This window comes from Mesocricetus auratus, unplaced genomic scaffold (assembly GCF_017639785.1).
Source record: "Mesocricetus auratus isolate SY011 unplaced genomic scaffold, BCM_Maur_2.0 Super-Scaffold_6730, whole genome shotgun sequence".
NCBI lineage: Eukaryota > Metazoa > Chordata > Mammalia > Rodentia > Cricetidae > Mesocricetus > Mesocricetus auratus.
In genome coordinates, this window is record NW_024429184.1 from 10153411 (window position 1) to 10178276 (window position 24866).

General features: G+C 43.4%; 1 protein-coding gene across 1 annotated transcript; it reads left to right on the top strand.

The window, feature by feature from the left end:
- Positions 1–11723: 11723 nt before the first annotated feature.
- Positions 11724–23297, top strand: Aldob (aldolase, fructose-bisphosphate B). Its single transcript, XM_005078711.4, has 9 exons — positions 11724–11867; positions 15133–15254; positions 16119–16330; positions 17109–17163; positions 18579–18739; positions 19853–19936; positions 20795–20969; positions 21388–21587; positions 22791–23297. The coding sequence occupies exons 2-9, from the start codon at positions 15143–15145 to the stop codon at positions 22884–22886; spliced, it is 1095 nt and encodes a 364-aa protein (XP_005078768.1). The 5' UTR covers positions 11724–11867; positions 15133–15142; the 3' UTR covers positions 22887–23297.
- Positions 23298–24866: the final 1569 nt, after the last annotated feature.

The window sequence follows — 24866 nt, forward strand, 5'->3', positions numbered from 1 at the left end:
GGCTTAGCAAGGAAGTTTGTGGCCGATTCTTTAAAAGGCAGAGATGGGTGGTCCTGTTTTTCACTCTGTTGGTGAGCAGATGACTGGGGGCCTCCTGCCCCTTGCCAAGTCTGGGCTTTGACCTTCAGGGACATTCTGGGTCGCATCTGACTGACATTCTTTATTCCTATGAGCACTGAGGCAGGGTGAAGTAATCAGGAGGTGAGGAGGGGTGGGAGGCGGTTAGAACCACCCTGCTTCTCTTGCCCATGCCAGTGCTTTGAAGATTCCTAGGTAAGAGTCAGTGCGGAGCCCATGGCAGCAGTGTTTTCAGAAGCTGTTCTATGGTCTAAGGTGGCCTAAGAGGCTTATGCTATGTAGTGGTTCTCAAGCTGTGGCTCACGACCCCTTCAAGGGGTCACATATCAGATATCCTTGTATATCAGATATTTACATTATGATTCATAACAGTAGTAAAATTGCGGTTATGAAGTAGCAATGAAAATAATTTATGGTTGGGGGGGGTCACCACAACATGGGGAACTGCTTTAAGGGATCACAGCATCAAGAAGGTTGAGAACCACTCTGTTCTTGTCTGAAACCATTTCCTAGGACAACTGTGTGTTCCAAAAACATGCAGTTTGGAGAAACATACTACCCAGTACCACAGAGCAAAGGGACCTTTTCTTCCTGTAGATAAGAGCTTTAGCATCTTGAACTTGCATTTCAGGCTCTGGTGAGGTAGCATTAATAGCACTTTGCAGTTACGAAGGACTTCACTATTTTCAGAGTTCAAATTTAGATGGCATCATTAGAGCAAGGCAACAGCCCAGTAAAGCGGACATTTCTAGGACCGCTCCACACATTGGGGAGACGGTGACTGGAGGACAGTGGCTCTCCTCAGTCTTGTGGCTAGTCAGCAGCAGACCTGGCCCCAGCACCCAGGCTTCACGCTCCCTCATCTGGGTGCCTTGCTCCAGGCACACCGTGCCCTTCCATCGTAAGGCCAAAAGTTTCACTAAGAGATAAAGTCAGGGAAAGAAGTATTAGGTTGGAATTCATAAATGACATAAGCAGCCAGATTAGATAGGAAGGGAAAAGTTGGACTTTGGGATGATTGAGCAAAAGGCAAAGAGGAAGCACAGGCAAGGCGGTGAGTAGCCCAGGGGGAGGGGGCATGGGAGCACAGAGCTTGATGGGCACCTGTCTCTGTGCCTGGTAAGAACTCTGAAGTTTCTTCCTGCTTGGTCTATCTCTGCCACGGCTTAACCGACGGGACACACTTCCTCCAATATTCAAATTCTCAGTGAACAAGTCCTGCTTATTTCAGAGTCCTAAAAACCCAGCAGCACAGGTTTCAGTAAGGAAATCCCTCCAATGAAGGCTGGAGACGATGTATTCCATTTCCAGCCGAGACTCTTCCCGCTGAACCATGCACATGTGACCCCTTTCAGGGAAACTTCTTTGTCCATTTCAAGGCTCGGTTTTAGTCTTCAGCGTCTAGGGAAGCAGGGTTTCTGGCCTGTAAACTAGATATTCCTCCATCCATTGGCCCCAGATGGTTCAGCCCACACAGGCCCTCTGGTCTTCTCAGAACAAACAGTTCTGATTGCTTAGCGATGGAGACTGTCAAAACACTGCCATGGAGAAATGGAAGGTAAAGCCCTTTCATTCTAATTCTGGCCGCTGAGCCTTCTTATGGTGCTGCAAGGCTCTCACAGTTGCCAGTTCTGAGCTTTAACAAAAAAGCAAACAGGGGATGGAGAGATGGCGCAGTGGTTAAGAACATCAGCTGCTCTCGTAGAGAACCCAGATTCGGTTCCCTGCACCCATGTATGGCGGCTCATGATTTTCTGTAACTCCAATTTCAAGGGATCTGACACCTTCTGGTCTCCACCGGCACTGCACGTTTGGCGCACATAAATGCATGTGGGCAAAACACACATACACACAAAGTAAGAAAGGAAGTAAATAAACTGTAACCTCCAGTTCCACGGATGCTGATGTGCTCTTCCGGCAAACAGGCAGCACATGGGTCACATACATACATGTAGGCAAGCACTCATACATATAAAATAAAAATAAATAAATCCATTTTAGTATGGTAGACTGAATGATAGGTGATCTTAAATCAATAAAGCTGGAGCATTAAGAATGGAGTACTATTCAGTGGGAAAAAATGATGGAATCTTGATATTTGCAAGCAAATGGATGGCACTAGAAGAAGCTATCCTGAGTGAGGTAACCCAGTTACGAAAAGGCAAACATGGTATGTACTCACTCATATATGGATTTTAGACATGGATCAGTGGAGTGCCAGCCTACAACCCCACTGCCAGAGAGTCTGGGAAACAGAACCTTCGACCGGTGATTGATGGAGGCAGAGGCCAACACCCACAGCTAATCACTGAGCTGAACTCCTAGAACCCAGTGACAGAAAGGGAGGAGTGATGAGGAAAGAGACAGCTGACCTGAACAAGGGGGAGCTCTTGAATCCCAGACTAATGGCTGGGAGTCCAGCATGGGACTGATCCAGACCCCCTGAATGTGGGTGTCAGTGAGGGCCTAGGTAATCTATGGGGCCTTGGGTAGTAGATCAGTACTTATCCCTGGCATACAAATGGACTTTGGGTGCCCATCCCACAATGAGAGATGCACTCTCACCCTGGACTCTTCGGGGAGGGCCTAGGCAGACTCTAGACATCCCCCATTGAGGGTCTCACCTTCCCTGGGGAAAGGAGTGGGGGTTGGGGAAGGGGAGGATAGGGGGTTGGTGGGAGGGCATGGGAGGAGGGGAGGGAGAGGGAGAGAGAGCTGGGATTGACATGTGAAGCAACCTTGTTTCTAATTTAAATTTCAAAATTAAAAAAAAGAAAATAGAAAAAAGAAAAAAAGGAAAAGAACATTAAGGAATTGAAAGTAAATTTTTCAAATTTTGTCAGCAAATATTAATTGCACAAAGTAATAGGTTATACTGTGACATTTTTCTTCCTGGGTGTTTGTTACATACTTTCATCCTGTTCATGGCCATAACACTCTCTTTTTAACTCTCCTCCGAGTCCCTTCATCTTCATTCACAGTCTGCCTTCTATTTTTATGTATTTTATGTATTTTCCTCTCACTAGATCCCACATACCAGAGAAAGTGTACAAATGTATCCTTCTAAGACTAACTCATTTCATACAGCAGTTTTTATTCTGGGTGCAGGAGATCAAACCTGGGGTCTTTCACACGCTAGCCACATATACTGTTTAAAAGATTATTTCTCTTATTTTATGTGCCTTGTGTATCCATGTGTCTGCCATTTGTGTGTTTGTGCCCTTGGAGACCAGAGGCGGGCATCAGAGTCACTAGAGCTGGAGCTACAGACAGTTATGAGTTAGCCACCTTACATACTCAGCTCCAAACCAGAATCTTCTGGAATACCAGAAAATTCTGATGCCTGCTGAGTCATCTCTCTACACAATCTTTATACACTTGGGTTGATGGCAAAATGATTCACAACAATCAAAGGCCAAAACAACCCAGGGGTTCATTTACTGGTAAATGGATGAACAAAATGCGACGTAATAATGAAACAAAATATTACACCGCTTTGAGTGGAAAGACATTGTGTGTCAGAAACAAAGTACCTAGATGAGGCAGGATGAAGTCTGGGGGCTACAATATGAATGAAACTTAAGGATATTGTGCTAAATAAGACATACCAGCTATGAAACAGCTATAGGATCCCATTTTATGAAATGACTAGAGTAGTCTAGCTTATAAAGTAGCGGATGAAATGGAGAGTTGTTTAATGGGTAGAGTTTCAGTTTTGTGCAAGTTGTGACAATTGTTGAGACAAGTCTGTCCATTCTCTCCATATCTACTTAATGTGGTAATCAAAATTCTAACTAGAAAAAATAAGACAAAAAAGGAGATCAAGGGAATACAAATGGGAAAGGAAGAAATCAAATTTTTGCTATTTGCAGATAATATGATAGTATACATAAGTGATCCTAAAAATTCTACCAGGGATTTCCTACAGCTGATAAACACCTTCAGCAATATGGAAGGATGCAAGATCAACTCAAAAATAATCAGTAGCCCTCTCATAAACAAATGATACAAGGGCTGGGAAAGAAATCAGAGAAACATCACCCTTTAAAATAGCCACAAACAACATAAAATATCTTGGAGTAACACTAACCAAAGAAGTGAAAGACCTGTATGACAAGAACTTTAAGGTTTTGAAGAAGACATCAGAAAATGGAAAGATCTCCCATGCTCTTGGATAGCATGGGATCAACACAATAAAGATGGCAGTCTTACCAAAAGCAATCTACTGATTCACTGCAATCCTCATCAAAATCCCAAAACAATTCTTCACAGACCTCAAATAACAATACTCAAGTTCATATGAAGAAACAAAAAACGCAGGGTAGCCAAAACAATCTTGAACAAGAAAGGAACTTCTGGAGGCATTACCATCCCCGACTTCAAGCTCTACTGTAGAGCTATAGTAATGAAAACAGCTTGGTATTGGCACAAAAACAGACAGGTGGACCAAAAGAATCTAATCAAACACCCTAATATTAATCCACACACCTATGAACACCTGATTTTTGACAAAGAAGCTAAAACTATACTATACAAAAAAACTTCATCAAATGGTGCTGACATATCTGGATATCAACATATAGAAGAACACAAATGAGTCCATATCTATCCCCATGCATGAAACTCAAGTCCAAATGGATCAAAGACCTCACCATAAATCCAGCCAGATTAAACCTCAAAGAACAGAAAGTAGGAAATAGCCTTGAATACATGGGCACAGGAGAATACTTCCTAAATATAACAGCAGTAGCATGACACTGAGAGAACAATTAATAAATGGGATCTCCTGAAACTGAAAAGTTTCTGTAAGGCAAAGGGCACAGTCAATAAGACAAAACAGCAGCCTACATAATGGGAAAAGATCTTCACTAATCCCATATCTGAGAGAAGGATCTCCAAAATAAATAAAGAAATCAAGAAACTAGACATCGAAACACCAAATAGTCCAATAAAAATGGGGTGCAGATCTAAACAAAGAATAATTCTCAAATGGCCAAAAGACACTTAAGTAATTGCTCAACATTCTCAGTCATCAGGGAAATGCAAATCAAAATGACTCTGAGATACCATATCACACCAGTCAGTCAAAAACATCAATGACATCTTATGCTGGAGAGGATGTGGAGTAAGGGAAACACTCCTCCACTGCTGTTGGGAATGCAAACTTGTAAAGTTACTTTGGAAATCAGTATGGCAGTTTCTCAGGAAATTGGGAATCAATCTACCTCAAGATTCTTGGGCATATACCGAAAGGATGCACACTCATACCACAAGGACATTTGTTCAACTATGTTCATAGCACCAATGTGTATATTCTTAATGATACTTAATTGAACACAAAATGATTAAGATGGCAAACTTCATGTCATATATAACTTATCAGCATATTGTTTCAGAAGTAGGGGAGGGGGCTATGGTTCTTGTGTAACATGACAGGAGAGTTGCAGCCCAGGTTCCTATGAAACTGCAAATAGAAGATCTTTCAAAACCTAGGGTAGTAAGGACCATATTCTATTTAATTCAAAGATCACAAGGATTAAAATGTTAAGCTGGTTACTCTAGACACTTTGAGATTTGTATGAATGATTCATGCTCATATTGACACTTTTATTCAGCAAATATGCACTAGGTACCTCATGTATTCCAGACCCATTTCTAGATGCTGGGGGCAGGGGTGAAATATCACTATCCCATCACTATCTAACAGGCAGGCTGAAACTATTAACATGAAGCATTAATTGGCCATGTATGAAACTATAGTTTTCATACCTTTCCCAGATCTCTTTTTTCTTGTTACTTCATGGAGTCATTCATGGGCACTACCATGGCAACCCCCTCCCCACCACGATCATTACAGTCGCCATCATTACTGTCACCACCATCACCATCACCACTACCACACCCACCACATCATCACCACCACAATTTATTAGTACATTTTTGTTTACTCAGTTTGATTTGTAGCCTCATTCTTCTCCTATCTCTCAGCTTACAAGCTCAAGATTAGATCAACATTGCTCTTCCTGTACTCTCAGAATGCAATACATTCTCTACAAACTATCCACACAAATAACAAAAAACCCAATGCAGAAACTCAATAAAGATGGTGTAAACCGTGATGGTTTTCGACTCCTTGGCTATAAAATAATGAGTGTCTTAAACCATCCTAGCCTCAAAATCAGAGAGCAAAAAAAAAAATACAGAAATATCTCTGTCACATCTTTGAAATGACATTTTTAAAAATCCAATCTTGATTATTTCAGTTGCCCCATGTGGATGTGTCTCCTTTTTTAGAGTCCCCCCCCTCAATATCACTAGAACCTCAGTGGTCCATGTTTACAGCTGCTAGTTTCTTTGTGACTCACACCTCATGCTGTGTATGAATATACTGGACTTTTTTTTATCATATTCAAATTGCAAGTATTTAAAGTGGGCCAGCAAGTAGATAATAAAGGGAGACTTGTTGAAGGCATTGATAGTAGGGAGCATGAATGACTTTTGATTGGACACCTCTCAATCAGAGTTCAGCAAATACATCAGAACTTTGGTGAAAAATCCTACTCATGTCATTGAATTCATGCTTGATAATCAGTTCCTCGCGTGTTGCTGTTTGGTTGATTGGTTTTGCTTTTGTGGTGGTGGAGACTGAATCTCGGGCCTTACACATGCCGGGAAAACACCTTCCCACCAAATCGCATCCTCAACCCTCAGACTTAAATTCTGATGGAGGCATTGCTGTCATAGCACACATGGTGAAAATGTTCATCTGTAAGATTGGGATATTCCTCAGGGTTCCACAGCCTCCAAGTCCACTTCCTCTTCCTGCAGACCTTAGCTTAACTTTGAACAGTTTACAGTTTGGAGAGTTTTATATAGTACAGCAGTTCTCCCAGACCAAAAAAAGAACCAAATAACAAAAAACCTTCGACAACAACACAAAAGCAGCAATACAAATAACCCTGCAGACAATCTACTTGAGTCAGCAGCTGCTTTTTTTTTTCCTCCTAAGGTCCAGCAAATGTTAGCTCTGCTCTCTTGAACTCTGAGTTTTGGTCGCACTGCAAGCTCCAGAGGTGGGCATGCTGCTGCCACAGGAGCAACATCCAGTGGTACTGCTCAGGGGACAGGGGACTCCTGCTCCTCTGACATGCCTGGCCAGGCAGCTGTTCACGTGAAACAACGCCCAGCCTAAGCAGGAATGCCTACCTAGGTCTGCCGACGCAAGTCATTCCTCTCTGATTAATGCAGGGTTAATGTCCAAGGTCATAAACGCTCAGACGGGAATAGAGAATGAGCCAACAATTCATGCTGTCTCTGGCCGCCAAAATGTGGTTGGGTCTGCCTCAGACTGTGGCTTTGAGCAACTGATTCTCCATGTGCCTGCCTTGTGAATCTGGACAAATTCCTTGCTCTCTGAGCTAGTTTCTTTACATAAAGTAGGTATGATAACTCTTCTCCAGAAGGTGCAGCAATTAAAGATCACGTTTGAAAAAAGCATGGTGTATCGGCAAGCTTTGAAAAAGAAATGGCAAGTGTTATTACTGTTATCGTATTTATAATAACACTCATAATTCTTTTGCCGCCACTCAATTCTTCCTTGAGTTTCTGTTTCTGGATGTTTGTGTATGTTGGACATGTGCTCTACATTAACCATGCCCCTCCATTCTATTTTCACAGCAACCATGTATGATGAGAGCTCACGGGTCTTTAGTTTAGGTCATCTTGATCTAATGAACTAAGAACCTAGTGCTTAGATGGGTATCTGGTGGAGATGTGGGAGCCAGAGCATGTGCCATCGGGTGACCAGTGGAGTTCCTCATTTCATTGTGCCTTCTCTCTCTCTCTCCTGTGTGTACACCTGTGCATTTTGTGCATTTATGTGTGTGCGCATGAAAGTGCAGGCATCGGTGCACAGGTACAGAGGCCTGTGGTCAACATCGGGTGGTATTTTTAAAGACATATTTATTATCATGCATGCAATGTTCTGCTGACATGTATACCTACACGACAGAAGAGGACACCACATCTCATTATTGATGGTTTTGAGTCACCATCCAGTGCTCCTAACCTCTGAGGCATCTCTCCAACCCAGGATGTTTTCTTCCATCACTCTTCATCTTACTTCCTCAGACAGTTTCTCTCACTGAACCTGGAATCTGTGGAAGGCCCCAGGCTCTGCTGTCTGCACTGGGATTACAGGCACATCCTGTTCCTTTGCTGATGGCATAAGTGCTGGGGATCTGAAGTCAGAAAGCCCTGTCTCTCCCCCCCCCCAGCTGTCTCCTTAGCATTTCTCATTTTGGCCAAGGAAGTCTAGTACCTCACTCGTCAACATTAAGCACTTTGCTTTGCCTTTCCATTTTATGAGTTATATCAAAGCAACACGTTTCAAAGAATGTTTATTTTCTGTGCCTCAGAAAATGTATTTTTATTTGACCCTGTCATTTGCCTCAAGAAGTACTTAATATTTTTATTTACTTTCTGTAACATTATATTTAGATCTAATATTAAGTGGGAAAATCTATATAATGAACCCATATTTTGTGACATATTTTAGAAGTTCTGGTGGGATAGGTCAACAACATTAAGTTCAATTCAAATTTTTACTGACTTGAAGACAAATCCTGAAGGGTTGATATGGATGACCAATGAACAGCTACCTATACTCACCACTTAAACCAGTTATGAGTCTTTTTGTTAACTATTGCCCACTTCAAAAGAGAAGGTCCAATGGACGACACTAGAAGAAACCATCCTGAGTGAGGTAACCCAGTCACAAAAAGAGAAACATGGCATGTACTCTCTCATATATGGATTTTAGACATAGATCTGGGGAGTGACAGCCTTCAATCCTATGGCCAGAGAGTCTGGGAAACAGAAACTTTATTTAGTGGCTGATCGAAGAAGAGGCAGACTCCCTTGGTTAAGTACTGAGCTGAACTCAAGAAAGCCAGTAACAGAGAGGGAGGACTGATGATCAAAGGGATTAAGACTGGGCTGGTTTAACCCCCAGAAACAGCTGACCAGACAAAGGTTAACTCTTGAATCCCAGGCATCAGCCTGGGAAGCCAGCATGGGACTGATCAAGACCTCCTGAATCTGGGTGTCAGTGAGGAGGCCTAGGGAATCTATTGAGCCTTGGGCAGCAGATCAGTACCCATCCCAAGTATACACACGGACTTTGGACTCCCATAGAACAATGTGAGGTGCACTCTCACCCTGAACTCTTGGGGAAGGGTCTAGGCCCTGCCCTATATGAAATGACAGACTATGCACACCCCCATGGAGGGCCTCACCCTCACTGGGGAAATGAGGGGATAAGGGGGGGGAGGGCTCGGGAGGAAGGGAGGGAATGGGAGAGGGACCTGGAACTGACTTGTGAAGCAACCTTGTTTCTTATCCAAATTTAAACTGGAAAATAAAATAAAAAAAAAGTAAAAAAAAAAAAAGAAGAGAAGGTCCTCTGATCAAAGTTGAGATCAGCACAAATCTATGGGCAAAAATACAAATATTTCAAATGCAGTTTGACAGCACAGCCATTTAGCAAACATAATAGCAGGTTTCTTCTAGAGCCTATGACCTCCCAGTCATGGGTTTTTAACTGGGTTTACAGTACCAGAATGAAATCTGATTCAAATCCAATCAGAAAGTAGTTGGCTACTCTTTTCACACTCACACCAATCGGTACCAACGGACACATCTTTGCAGCCGGTCCGTGAAATGCTGAGTAGGACCACTGACAACCTTTCTCCCCAAGCATCCTGGAAAGTACCTACTGACACTATGTACTGAGTTTCCCGATCAGTTCAAGGTCTGTGTCATTATGTCCTATGTCCACAGTTAGTGGCACCTTCAACAATGTGGTCTTGTCCAATTATGGGGATCAACCAAGGGCAATCGAAGTAGTCTGTGCTATTTTGGATGCCTCTGGGGCCTCCCTGGTGAACAACTTTTAGGAAAGTATTCCATGCCTGGCATTGCCATTTCCATTTCACAACTCATATCTTCTAGGGGCATCATTCTCCAACCATTCGGGTACTTCTGTCCAAATTCCCTCTTTAAAAATGTATTATGTACTTTTAGTTAGCTTACAAACTAGAAATCCATATCTTCAAGTATTCTTAGTTTTGCCTAACCAGTCTTTACTCTTTTATCTCCCAAATCCCCCTCTATTCACTTAAACCTTCAGCTCTGAGCATATCTCTAAGTCTCAGAGAACTTCACAGAGGACGGGTCAGGAGGAATCGGTGGCTTAGAGGAGAAATGTGAAGCGCTGGCTTCTGGACGTGACACGGCTATTGCACTCATCAACTCACAGTAGCTGTGGTCACCTGATCAAATCCTGTACAAGACCACGCCCGTCAAAGACTCCGCATGGATGGGAGAGAGGCCCCTGAGGCTCTCCCACTACCAGAGGAGTCACTGGCGTTTGAGTGCTGAGGGAAGAGAGTTCCTTTCTTTTGGGGATATGCTGCTGGTATGTTGATCACGCCCCAGTGGATAACTATACACCCATGTGCACATGAACAGTGCTAGTTGGGCTTACGGGGGGCCGGGGGACGGGGCGATACCAACAATAAGTAAATAAAAAGAGCATATTAAACCAGGAGGGAGATGTGAAAGGGTTACTAGAGGAAATGGAGGGGATAGTGGTAGACTGAATTCATCAATATGCATTATATTCATGTATGGAACTTATGAATAATAAAAATATTTTTAAAGGTAGAAAGATTGAGATAGGATGAAATCAGTGACCAAGAGAATGGGGTCTGGTATGAAATACACCAGGGCACACACTTGAATTTTTTGGAGACAGGGACATGTATAGTGAAATAATAATTTCTTTTAAAACAGAACTTGAGGAGGTGGGAGGGTGGCTCAATGGGTAAAGATGCCTGCTGCCAAGCATAACGACCTGGGTTCGATTCCCTTGTCCCATATGATGGAAGGAGAGAACCTACTCTTCAAATTGTCTTCAGATATCCACGTTCACACCATCGTGTCACCCCAAAACAAATAAATGGATAGATAGGTAATTATTTTCCATCAAAATAAAACTCAGCACATGGGAATTAAAGATTCAGGGTTTTACTTTTACGGAAAGTTCATTTCTATTTAACTATACATTTTAGAAGAAATGCTGCCACGGGCTGCTGAGGAAGCAAGAGGATGAGCAACGGCAACACAGCATTGCTAAGCTAAATTTGAAATTCGTAATTTCAGTATCTGATGCCTGCAGACTCTGTAAACCCATGCTCCCGTGAGGGTGGAATCTGACTGTTCAGAAGAAGAAATTAAGGCCCTGCGAGCTAAAATTAAATAGACCAATAAGCGAACGGCCTTGAGAGTGTTTGCAAAGTGCCAGAGTTCAGTTAACACGCTTGCAGGGTCTCTCCACTGGTCCAGCACTGGGTCTATCCCTCATTGTGTGATTTGGAGGACATTTCCTAATTCACAGCGCTGCTTCAGCGTCCTCCCCTGTACAGTGGCAGGCCTGGAGTGGGACCTAATCTAAAGACTCCCTTGTAGCCCTACCATTCTGTGAGCCTGAGGAGGGTGTGAGCCCGATTACAAAGATTGGCTGTTCATGCGCCAATCAGAGCTATTGAATAAACACCTCCCTACGGGTTGTGATAGGAGGGGGAGGGGCAAAAGTTAAAAACAATCCAGCAGGTGTTCACGCGAGGACTATAAAAACCGTGCTCTCTGAGCAGATCCATCCCGATTTGGCAGCTGCCACCTCACACAGCTTCTGCTGTCCCAGTCAGAGGACCCCTGTGCTTCACATTGTAAGTAAAAGGACTTCCTTTGAGTAGCCGGGTTGGACCAGCGAGGTGGGTCAGTGATAGCACTGTGCCTGTAGAGGAGAGAGTGTGTTTGCCTGATGGTGTCTAAAACCTTGATAGATCTGCCTCCGTGGCTGTTTTTCTCTCTCTCTGAGCATGAATACTCACTCATACCTTTCCTGAAGGTGACAGAAATGCCCCCAGAAGAATGGCCAGCTACTGTCTGCCCATATGAGGCGCCTCTGAGTCTTTTGTCTTACTTTTGTAAACACTGTCCTTTGTAGGGTTCTAATCAGGCTCAATTCCTGGTCGTTTCTTTTCCTAACAACTACGTACTGTGACATTTTGTTTATGTGTCTACTGCCTCGGGTCATTTCCTGTGTTCTTCTCCCACACCTACTGGTACTAACTAGGGTTGGAATTTTTTCATCACACAAATGAACCCTTGGGGCCCCTGCCCTTTTCCTTCTTCTGGGTTAGACACTTCAGAGAGATCATCTTCAGTTATGAATTCCCAAGCCTTCTAACAGACTTGATGTTTTCCCTTGAATTTTCTACTTGAGCTAGATAGTCTGAGAGCCGTGCAGCTTCAAACGCTAGGAATTAAATCCTGCTGATTTACTTTGGTATATTCTCTCTTAAAAACAGTCACACTGTGAGACTACGTTGTTCTTTTTATAAACCCCTCTTCAACCAATTACCAAGGGCTCCATAGGTCAGTTCAGCTCAGTCAGGGCTTGAACTCTGCTGACTTAGTATTGCTACTTTAGGTAAGGTGTATCTGGGGAGTACACAGGTCCAGCCTAGAGTTTGAGGGAAGAGGACAGGGAATGGGTGTGGCTGCTGAAAACCTAACAGTCCCTTTGGTTAAGGGCACGGTTTTGGGGAAAGAGCACCAGGAATCAGGCTGTCTAAGGCAGCCCTAAGCCACCTTACCATGTGCGCCTCCGTAGGAGCAGGGTGGGTAACAAAGGTATGCACATCTTCATGCTCCCATACACAGAAGCGCTGTGGACACCACTTGGTAGTCAGACTTTCAATGAGTTACAGCCTCAACCCCCTTGAAAGTTCACCTGTCTTGAAACAAGTGGACTCTGCTCTTACTTCTCCAGGAGTTAAATATCTGTATCTTACAAATGACTGACTGCAGAACCTCTTCAAGGAAGGCAGAGAGAACCATACTGCAAGAGTCCTTCTATCCTCTGCAGAAAGCCTAGGAGTAGGGTTGTAAATCAGAAGCCATTACGATGTGACTCGCAGTCACAGAACATAACTTAGGCCGTGTGGGCCTCAGGCTCCTCACCTTTGAGGTGGCAGGTTTGATACAAATATCTCCATTGAGCTCGGCCTCACTCTACTTACTGTCTCCTCATGCATGTTAATGCATACAGCTTCCCCCCCAAATTATACATGCAGCTGTTAACACAGGCAAACACGTGCACACACACACACACACACACACACACACACACACACACACACAATCAAAATTGCAAAGAATGTAAGGAACAAAATGTGAGGTCTCCCTACTCCATTCCACAATGCAGAAGTAACAATAGAGTGGTTCTACTCAGAAAGACTAATGAACAGTATATTGCTATAATTTCTTTTGTTGTTTTTAAAATAGGACAATAGCACGCATTACATATTCCTCTGGGAATGTTTAAATTAATAATTAAGGTAAATTATTTCCCACCACACTTTTAAAAATAAAATGACTTGGGAGCTCAGAAATCAGAAGTTTGGGGATATAAAATTCATTATCTATCTGGCTGGCATTCTGTCTTCTGGTTGCGAACATTGACCAGTGACAGTTTTATGATTAACTGAGGGGCAAAATTTGTGCTGATGTGGTACAGACCTTTAGTCCCTTTGTAGAAGTTTAACTTCCTGTAAACAGCATGAGTTGAACTTATCTCCCTGTCATTTTTGTTGAGTAGGCATGCCCTGAATGGAGACAACAACCTGCTTGTAACAGAAACAAGGGTGCTCTTTGAGTAATTATTTTTCTTCCCAACATTAAAAAACAGAATACACGCTGGGCGTGTATTGGCTCACGTCTTTAATCCCAGCACTCAGGAGGCAGAGGCAGGCGGATCTCTGTGAGTTTGAGACCAGCATGGTCTACAAGAGTCTCCAAAGCCACAGAGAAACAAAACAAAACAAAACGAACAAAACAAAATAACAAAATGCACATACCTTATGTTCTCCTATTATTTATAAAATATCTTCATACTGATCATACAGTTTAACAAACTTACATTTTAAGCAACCACAGTTCTCATAGGTTGCATATAAGCCCCTTGTAGTCAGACAACCAGTACAGATATTAGTGTCAATTGATTAATATTAAAGTTAATATTAATATTAAAATAAAAAGACCTTTCATGACTTGCCCAGGTTTCTAACTAGGGAGGCAGAGGTGGTCCTTCACCCAAGCTCTGTCTGATGAACTGGCAACAGATTTCCATGTGAACGTTAGATATTTCTGAATTGGCAACATCTTGGTGTAATAATGCTTAGCCCAAGGTACACTAGGGCTGTCATTAATGCATTAGGAATCGTCTCGGGTCAATTCCTTCCAACAAACCTGCTGTTCCCTTTAAATAAAAGGGAAATAAAGGGGAGCACCACCCTTTCCCATAAATTTGTACATTATTAGGTATTGGCCCTACAAGAAATAATTTAGACTATCATATATTCCTTCCTAATCTAATAATAGGAGGGTGTTCTAGTAACTTTTCTATTGCCATGACAAAACACCATGACTATGGAAAATTATAAAAGAAAGTATTGCTCCCATCACAGCAGAGAGCATGGCAGCCGGCGGGCAAGCATGACACTGGCTCAGTACCCGAGAGCTTACATCTTGAGCCACAACTGTGAGGCAGAGGGAACTAACGGGGAGTGATAAGGGCTTCTGAAGCTTCAAAGCTGGCTCCCAGTGACACATCTCTTCTAACAAAGCCACACTTTCTGATCTTTCCTAAATAGTTCCTTAGGGCCAGTGATCTCCGAGACCTCCTGTTTAAGGCCACCATGAATATTTGACATGTTACCTTCATCCTGAACATCTGTCATCTTATCTTCATCCATTGTGAATGACTACACTTACTCAGGCAAAGGGTACCCAACAGGGCTCACTGGAAATGTGCTAGAAGTGTCAGTGGAGCCCAGACAGCCTGTCTGCACACTCTGACCGTCCTGGTCACTAGTCCATTGGAGCCACCCACAGTTCTGTGAGACGTTGTCCTGTATTCTTTTCTAGACCTGTCACCATGGCCCACCGATTTCCAGCCCTCACCTCAGAGCAGAAGAAGGAGCTCTCGGAGATTGCCCAGCGCATTGTTGCCAATGGGAAGGGCATCCTGGCTGCAGATGAATCTGTAGGTGAGTGTAAGAAAGTCATGCCACACAGCGGTATACCCATGCTTCTATACCCAGAAAAGGCAGCTTGATAATCAGTTTCCTTCCTCTCAGAGAAAGCAAAGGTTTATATACTCGTAGTTGGTGAGTATAGTTCTTTAGAGCCCTAGAGTTTTAATAAGAAAATTCTAGAATACTAAAGGAAGAAACTCAAGCCCTCCACATTGAATCTAGCCTGCAGAAGTGAGAAATTCAATAACCAAGGAGAAGTCAGTAGTCATCGATTCTTTGTAACTTTATAACATGATATGGACAGGATATTGAGAACTTGCCCTGTAGAGAAACAGAAAATGAGCTAGATTTGGCATGTAAAACAGAACTGGGTTATGAGATCTGCCTTATCCCAGCTTGGACTTGCTGCTAATGAGAAGTCAGTTTAGTCTGGGCCAGCCTAGTCAGGGAGACACCGGGACTAGGCCAAGGCGTATGACTGAGGAAGGCACAGGTAGAGTTAGAACAGTCTTGCATGCTCTACCCTAAAATAATAAGAGTTAAAGTAAAGAGTCTGTCCCATCCCTCCTTCCACTGCATGGCTAGCTATCCAATGAGATTTAGGATTGGAAAGGAGAGGGCGGGCCTTCCATATCCCAAAGACCTCCCATGTCCACCTGACCCCGCATGGCAGCGTCCCAGTCATTGTGTTAGAGCAACTAATGTTTCCTCCTTTGAAGACCAAAACCCAGACAGGAACTTCGAAGATCTGGGTTTAAAGGCAAGGCGAAGGGGCCCTTGCCTTTCACCCTGATGTGTTAGCTGTGTTGCGTGCAGGGAGGACAACAGGACAGCACTGGGTTGCTTCTCCTCATGCTGCCTTTGGCCCGTCTCTAGGCACCATGGGAAACCGCCTACAGAGGATAAAGGTGGAAAACACCGAAGAGAACCGCAGGCAGTTCCGAGAAATCCTCTTTACTGTTGACAATTCCATCAGCCAGAGCATCGGGGGAGTGATCCTTTTCCACGAGACCCTCTACCAGAAGGACAGCCAGGGAAAGCTGTTCAGAAACATCCTCAAGGAGAAGGGGATTGTGGTGGGCATCAAGGTGAATACTCTGACTCCTACTTCACCCTGCCTTCTCCTGTGCACATTTCCAGCACCCTGGGCAGAGCACAGCCTGAACTCAGCAGTGCGCCTTCATTTCTCCCCCTCTCCAGCTCTCCTGTCCCGATGGAGACCCGCCTCCTCTCCCAGACTTCCCTTCCGCTGCTCTCTTTTTCAACCAGGGTTATTGCAAGGAATTTAGTCTCTGCATCCCTAGTTCCTCATTTCTTGAGACTATTAGTTCCCACTTCGTGCATGATGCAAGGATAAAACGAAGTTTGTAAAGCAGCTCCTGTCCTGTAGCTTTTCAGTCAATAGCGCCTGTTCTGTCTTCTTCCTGAGTCTTCAAGACAGCGTTCACTTCTCCAGTGAAAAGTAGCACTCACTGAGTGCATGCAACAGCAAGCGCTACATAAAACACCGTGGTGGATCTAGTTCCTGTCCTTACTGTAGACAGTAGGAATGAAAACTGAAGCCCACGGGGTGCTGTAACTTGCTTGTACACAGGCCACCTACCTCTCTGTTACACTGAGAAAAGTTGTATTCATAATCTCTTTACCTCGAGTCTGAACACAGTGCCTGGAGGAGCAGACGCTCAATGAATGTCTCAGGACTGACACTGTTCGCGGCTGTTTAGCTCCCTCTGGCTGTGAGCTCAACTATGCCCCCTAGCGACTCATATGCCTTCCTAATTTGTTGCTTGTGAAAGATGAGGACAGCGCCAGGAGCTTTGCCTTCTCACTCCTGTTTGCCAACCTGCTCATTATTTCCATCCACAGTTGGACCAAGGAAGTGCTCCCCTTGCAGGAACAAACAAAGAAACCACCATTCAAGGTAAGAACCTTGCCTGTTGATGAGACAAAGAACACTATGTAGGCTAGAATTGAAGGCCAGCAAAGGAAGAAAAGGGAAACTATGTGACATGTTTGTTTCCTTGGGGTTTTTTTCCCCCTTCCCCAACACTCCTTAGTGCTGAAGATCAAACCCAGGGGTTTTCAAACATCATTAGGCAAAATCTCTGCCACTGAGATACATACCCAGCCCAGACTGCCTGCCTGCCTTCCTTCTTCCTTCCCTCCCTTCCTTCTTTTCTTCCTTCCTTCTTCCCTGCACCCACTGCAGATCGAATCTGTGACCTTAAGTATACTAGGCAGTCACTCCACAACTAAACTATATCCCTAATACTTTTTTCATTTTCATGCTCTCTCTCTCTCTCTCTCTCTCTCTCTCCCCATGTGTGTGTGTGTGTGTGTATGTGTGTGTGCATGTGCACACATGTGCCTGTACCATACTGTGTGTGTGTGTGTCGAGGTCAGAAGACAACTTAGGAGAATCAGTTATTTCCTTCCAGTTATGTAAGTCCCGGGGCTCAAACTGAGCTCACCATTGGCAGCATGCATCTTAATTATCGAGCCATGTGGTCAACCTTGTTTTTGGTTTTTGAGGTAGAATCTCACTCTAAACAGTCCAGGCCGGCCTGAAAGTCAGAGCAACCCCCTGTCTCAGTCTGCAGAGTACTGTGTTATGGGAATAAGCCATACTACCCATATTTGTGTGGTACTGGGTATTGAATCCAAGGCTTCCAACATGCAGGGCAAGCACCCACACTCTGAGCTGCGCACCCAGTAACCAGTCCCACTTCTTCCATTTAATAACTGCATGGCCTTGGGCCAGTCTTTAGTTCTATCACAATTAAATGGATGAGAGTACCTACTTTGCAGAATAGTTACAGGGACTGTTTTAGACAATGTACAATATGTACTGTGCCTGGAACCACTATCTTTACACAACATTCCAGGAGCAGTAGAGAGGAAAGGACTCCGGTTTGGGGGCCAGTTTGGATCCTTGTTCCATAACATGCTATACAGATCTTTGTTAAAGCTGTTCACTGACTAAGAAGTTAGCCACACCATCAGGTTAGCTCAGCAGAACTTGAATCTCAGCTGTCACTTTTCACATGTTCAAAATTCACATGTTCAAGACATTTAAAGACCAGGGGCGGCAATTTCCACATTTATGAGGATTGTTTTTGACTCTGAGTTCCCTAGGTTTCACTTAGAGTATATCAAATGTGTATATCAAAAGCAAGATTATTCAATCTAGGCCTTCTGGCTCCATGCTGTGATCAACGTTAATTTGCTTGGGTGGTCTCAGTACTCAAAGGTAAACCATTGGAAAAACTCCTTCACTCAATCAGGGGTCTCACGGACCAGGTACAGGGTACAAAGAGGCCTTTTTTTCTATTGCAGGGCTTGATGGCCTCTCTGAACGCTGTGCTCAGTACAAGAAAGATGGTGTTGACTTTGGGAAGTGGCGTGCTGTGCTGAGGATTGCTGACCAGTGTCCCTCCAGCCTTGCTATCCAAGAAAACGCCAATGCTCTGGCTCGCTACGCCAGCATCTGTCAGCAGGTTCTCTGCTTCCACCCCGAGCCGAGAAGTAGACTGCACCTTTCTTCAGAGCCTCTTTCCGTTTCATTACAATCAAGCATGGCCTCTCTTCTTTCCCTTACCAATAGATATAAGTGTGCTAGCATATTAGTATATTATGTATCGTATTTCATTACTTTAACCGTAGCCACGCGTGCAGAGACAACTCTGATTCCACAAAGCAGTATGAGTGGAACCTATTAAACTATGACTTCAGGGTCAGTTCTACCAACGGTCTCCCTCTAGTATTGTTCTAGAAGCCAAATCCTAAAACGAATCGGGCTCCATGGCAGCAATTCTCAGGCTTCCTGATGCTGCAACCCTTTAACGTAGTTCCTCATGTTGTGGTGACCTCTCACCCATAAAATTAGTTCATTGCTACTTCATAACTGCAGTTTTGCCGCTGTTATGAATTGTAATGTAAATGTCTGATATGGAGGATATCTCATATGCAACCCCACAGGGATCATGACCCACGGGTTGAGAAACAGTTCTAGAGGCAGGGAATCTGCTTGTTTATATTCCATAATGCCCAAGTGATGGTCGTCTTAAATCCCTAGCGAGAGCGTGGTCAGCACTTGGACAGAGTCTCAGTTCAGCCTGTTTCTTACAGGATGGTGACTGGATGCTAACATTTCCAGCCAGTATGTGCTGAAGTATCTCTGAGTCAGAGTTAAGTTTGATTTGTAACTGTGGGTATTTTATTAAGATTACTGGAGCTGTGGACACCTGGAAATTCTAAACGAGAACTTCAAACTCTCCTTGAATTCCTTAATTAATTTTAAACTCGGCTGTCTTAAAAGGATGGCCACTAGTTTCTTAGATAGTTAGAATGGCCTGCTGTTAGAATAAGATATAGAAATTACAGGTTTGCATTTTTAAGCCCATTCCAGAAAAGTGTTTAACTTCACTTCTATGTAGGTGTGTCTAAATCACTAGATACTGCGTGCTTTTTTAAATCACCTTCAACTAAATTGCATAGCATTTCTCCCTAAGGCCTTCCGTTTCTACCAGCCACATCTGGTGACTGCTCCCTAGTGGAGGACCACAGTGAGCATCACTTTATTGTTGTGTCTCTTCCATTTTCTTCCTCAGAATGGGTTGGTACCTATTGTCGAGCCAGAGGTGCTGCCTGATGGAGACCATGACTTAGAGTACTGCCAGTATGTTTCTGAGAAGGTAAGTTTGAAACAAAAAGTTCTATATTCAAGTTAAAATATTTTTATTATAAGAGAAGGCTTTTACTTAAACACAGCTGAATCTCAGAAATAACCTGTAATTTAGTGTCATTGTATAGCATGGGAAAGGTAAAGAGGTGTTTATCAAGCCTTCACACTTTAGTGTATGGTATCTTGTAGTAATAAGACTTGGAATTACAGACCTTCTGTGCCTACTGTAGGACCTAGGGCAAGACATATTGCCTCTTTTGGACCCCAATTCTATGTATACACTATCTTGAAATGAAAGCTTCACATGATAAGTTATGAACCATATTGTTCAGATGGGATTTTCTAAACCAGTCATAGTAGCCCTGAAAGATGGTGATTTTTTCATAAATCATAAGAAGGTATGGCAGACATAATATTGCTTTAGCTGAATGTCTACACTTGGTAAGAGGAATTACAAAGTCTGAAATAGCCTGTGGAAGAGATGTTTCTAAAATGTATGCTGTTATCACCACTAAAATTTCATAGGAAAGTGGAGGACAGTTCAGATGTCCTAAACTACTGAGTCAACGCAGTGTCCAGTGATGACACTGACCAAGGAAATGGAAAGAGAAGAATGAGGATTCTCTAGGAAACAGTCATGACAATAGTTTATGCAGAGGAACAGCTAGTGGTAGAGACGGCCCAATGTGGTTAGGCTCTATGATACAGTTTGCAAATACATGGTCCAGAGGAGATATGGAGGTCTCAGGAGCATTGACCAAGAGACACAAGATTACTTTACCTAGCTTCCTTGTAATACAGAAGTGCCAGAGTCATGTGATTTAGAGCTTATTCCAAATTTCATCTTTTGGGTCCTCTTGTTTTTCAGGTCTTGGCTGCTGTCTACAAGGCCCTCAATGATCATCATGTTTACCTAGAAGGCACGCTGCTAAAACCGAACATGGTAACTGCTGGACATGCCTGCAGCAAGAAGTATACACCAGAGCAAGTGGCTATGGCTACCGTCACTGCTCTCCATCGAACTGTGCCTGCAGCTGTTCCTGGTAATGCCTTCTTTCTCCTCAGATGTAAGGTCTTATCTCCATCCTTTGGAAGACAGCCACAAGCATGTATTCGTGTGGAGCCTGTTTGGGTCCTCGGGGCAGGATATGAGATATCATCTTCTGCCTCACAGGCACCCAGTACTTCATCTCCTACGTCTTCAGGCTCACACATGTGCATCTCACTGCCCTCCCCATGAAAGTCCTTCTCTTCTTAGCCCATCTAGCTTCAGCAAGGGGAAACTGATTTCTGTGACCCAGGCCCCTGAAAACCCAAATTAAGATTAAGACATCAAAACCCAGTAGAAGATTAAGACATCAAAACCCACTAGAGGATTGAGACACTGTATTTCTTTTAGGCCTATTGCTTGTTTTCTTCCAAGCTGGGACTAATACAGTAGAATGACTTCTCCCATTCCAGGTATCTGCTTTTTGTCTGGAGGCATGAGTGAGGAGGACGCTACACTCAACCTCAATGCTATCAACCGTTGCCCTCTGCCAAGGCCCTGGAAACTAAGTTTCTCATACGGAAGAGCCCTTCAGGCTAGTGCACTGGCTGCCTGGGGCGGCAAGGCTGAGAACAAGAAGGCAACTCAGGAAGCTTTCATGAAGCGGGCCCTGGTGAGACGCTGCTCATTCTTGTGGACTTCTTTGATGTGTGGGGCCTGACAGTTGTGCTTGGAGAAGCATTATTCCCTACCGTCCATGAATGCTTCCATAGATAGTGCCTACTCAGTACTAAAAGTGTCGTATTACAGCTGAGTAGGAAGACTGGGCTTAGAAAGGGTGTTGAATTTTCTATCCTAGTCAAACAGCCGATTATAGAAGACAGAAGGCGTTCTCAGTCAAGGCACGTCAGAGGGAAGGTTAGGGCATCAAGGCCTGAACTTGAGATGCCTTTCATTTGGAAATATGAACAAGAAAGGATATGGTGAAAATCACCAATTATATAGTAGGATGAATCAAGGATTCTAGGAGCTAAGAACCAGTAGAGGAGTTCCGAGGAGTCAACATCACATAAGACAGAGAAATTAAAAGCAAAAGTGCTGAGATTAGCATTGAGGAGCATACCAGTGATCCTCAACAAAAATGTTCCAACAAAGATGCGAAAGGTGCTCATTTTTGATAGGAATTTTAACATGCAGCATTAATTGGACTCAGCCGGTAACTAACAAAAAGTAAACATGACAGGACATGAAGCATAGAGACACCGTGTTCGGGATTCCTGGAGGAAGTGGGAAAGAGAAGTTAAATATATGTAGTTTACATTATGAAATTGTCAGAGAATAAATACAAGATGTTCAGAAGCAAAAGGGTGTTGTTGGTAAAAGACCCAGAGAGGTGTTCAGGAGAAACAAGAGTCTAAATAAGTTTTCATCTACTAGTAAATGTTAGATCTTAAATCTGATTGAGGACACGAGTACTCGGGTGAACAGAGCAGACACAGGCAGTGTTCTCGGGGAGTTTATAGAACTCGGGGAGAGGACAGTATGAAGAAATGCAAAGTAAAAGGAGCCCAAGAAAGAGTGAGATTAGGAACGAGGGTCACTGAAGGCAGAAGTGTCAAGAGGATACCGGATGGTAAGAGACTGTTTCTGGTCTTAGAAAGACACGAAAGAGGGAACGATGGGCAGTAAGTGATCCTCAAAGGACCAAAAGAAGAAAGCACACGGAGGTGCTACCAACAGCAATACTCAGCAGCATTATCACAAGGAGTTAAAATAGCCAAATGGAAGTGTAGTGGTTTCAAATGAGCAGTAGAGGGCATCAAGCTGGGCACTGTGGTTCCTTAATTCAGTATTTTCTCTTATGTTTGATTTTTAGGCCAATTGCCAGGCAGCCCAAGGACAGTATGTCCACACAGGCTCTTCGGGTGCTGCTGCTACTCAATCGCTCTTCACAGCCTCCTACACCTACTAGATCCTATCACCCCCACCCCCAGCCAGGCTCCAGGTCTCCTAAGTATTCTGGATGGAGAGCTGAAAGGCTTCAGTCCACCCTGGGGTTTATATAAAATTGTTTGAACTGCTTAAAACACAATATATGTGAATCATAAACGAGGGAGAAAAGCTCAGTCAGTCTTGACACACCAGTATGAGCATGTCACACAATAGTGTCTGAATACATCCAGTCTCCCGTGTTCCCAAACACGCATCCAAGAAAGAACAGGCTTCAAAGGAAAGCCAGGCATCCAACATACACAGCAACTGCGGAGGGAAGCACTCAGAAGCTGGGGGTAGAGAAGGGAATTGTAATAAACACACTTACCAGGGGTTGGTTATGAAGGATACACAGCAACAGAAAAAGAAATAAAACGTGTATGAACCTTCAGTTGTCACTGTTCACTCTCCTGCTCTTGCGGATGGACTCTGCATTTCACCGTCTTCGACTAAACTACATATGCCTGGTGTTAACAATAGACAGGCTCCTCAGTTTTGGATACCCCCAGAAGTCAAATGACTGACTCGCTGAATGACACTAGAAACTCTGTCAGGTTAAATAAAAATTATTTTGGTGATTCCAGTGTGCACCATGCTTGAGAACAGCCAGTTCAGACTTCTAGTTTGAGGATGTTTGAAAATACTAAGATGCAACAGAGAATCATTTCTCACAGCATGTGGACTACAAGGAGTGACTTGATATACCTTCTGGCTTGGTGCAGTCCTCTTCAAGGACCCAGGTTTTGTGACACAGAACTACATTTTCCTCTCAAAGTCACATTTGTTCCTAGGTGTGCAATAAAAAGTCACACAATTTTAGTTTTTGCTGTCAGTGTTCAGACCTAGATTTTTTTAAGTTCTAATAAGATCTCAATCATAAGATAATTTAAACACTAAAACTTTGTACAACACAGAAAGAATGATTTACCTGATGGGAGTTGGTATATGTGGTAAGAGGAGAAGGAAAAAAAGCAAAGGGAATTGGAAATACTACATAAAAGAGATGTGTTGAGAAGTAATGTTTTAAATGATGGAAGTAGACATAGTTTAAAAACACATAATTAAAATACAAGGGTAAGCAAGCTAAATTTCTTCAGTAATATAAAGACAAATAGTACTAGATTAAGTGAATTAAGAAATAGAGGCATAAAGATATGATTTTGAGGAATAAGAGAATTCATCCAAGGGGACTTTTTCTAAGAAAACCTGGGAGCGAAGCATAGGAAAGTGAACTTGACTTACTATGTGCTGTCTACATTTGAATATTTGTTTCCATGTACTCGTTAGTACTTTTCTAGACGCAGCTATGTAGGGGTGAGCCCCACAAAACTCTTCACGCCCATAAGCACAGGTGAAGATAAAAGGAAGCCCTCTTTGGAAGCCTGCCATGCTTCTGATTGCCAGTTTGTGCAATTCTTTCTTTCTTTGTATTCCCTATTGCATTGACCTTCATCTTTTCAACTATGTTCATCTGAGTACATCAAAATTCACCTTAATTATGCATCTAGGTCACTGAGCAGGGGGCTTCTGTTTCACAGACAGAACACTTATATTGCATCCCAAAGGCCACACAGGTATTTTAATGCTGAGAAGTTAGGCTTCAACTCTATAATGAACACAGAGCCAGGGAGGAAGGCCATGGCAAAGTTGTTAGCAGTGCTCAATAACTCTTCTGTTGGTGTACATCCACATTTCTTGCTGCATTCATTTTAGGCAATAAGCAAAAAACATATTTTCTGTATCATAAAGATTTGAGACAGAAGTTTGCCTTCTTGCCCTCACCCTGTCAGCAAACCCATCCCTTCACTGGCATTGGAGCCAACTTCTTTGGGATCCTAGCATCTATAGAAGACCAGCTGAGATAGATACTCAGGGCTCATGGTATTGAGCAAGTACTTATTACACACACACACACACACACACACACACACACACACACACACACACACGATTGAGAGAT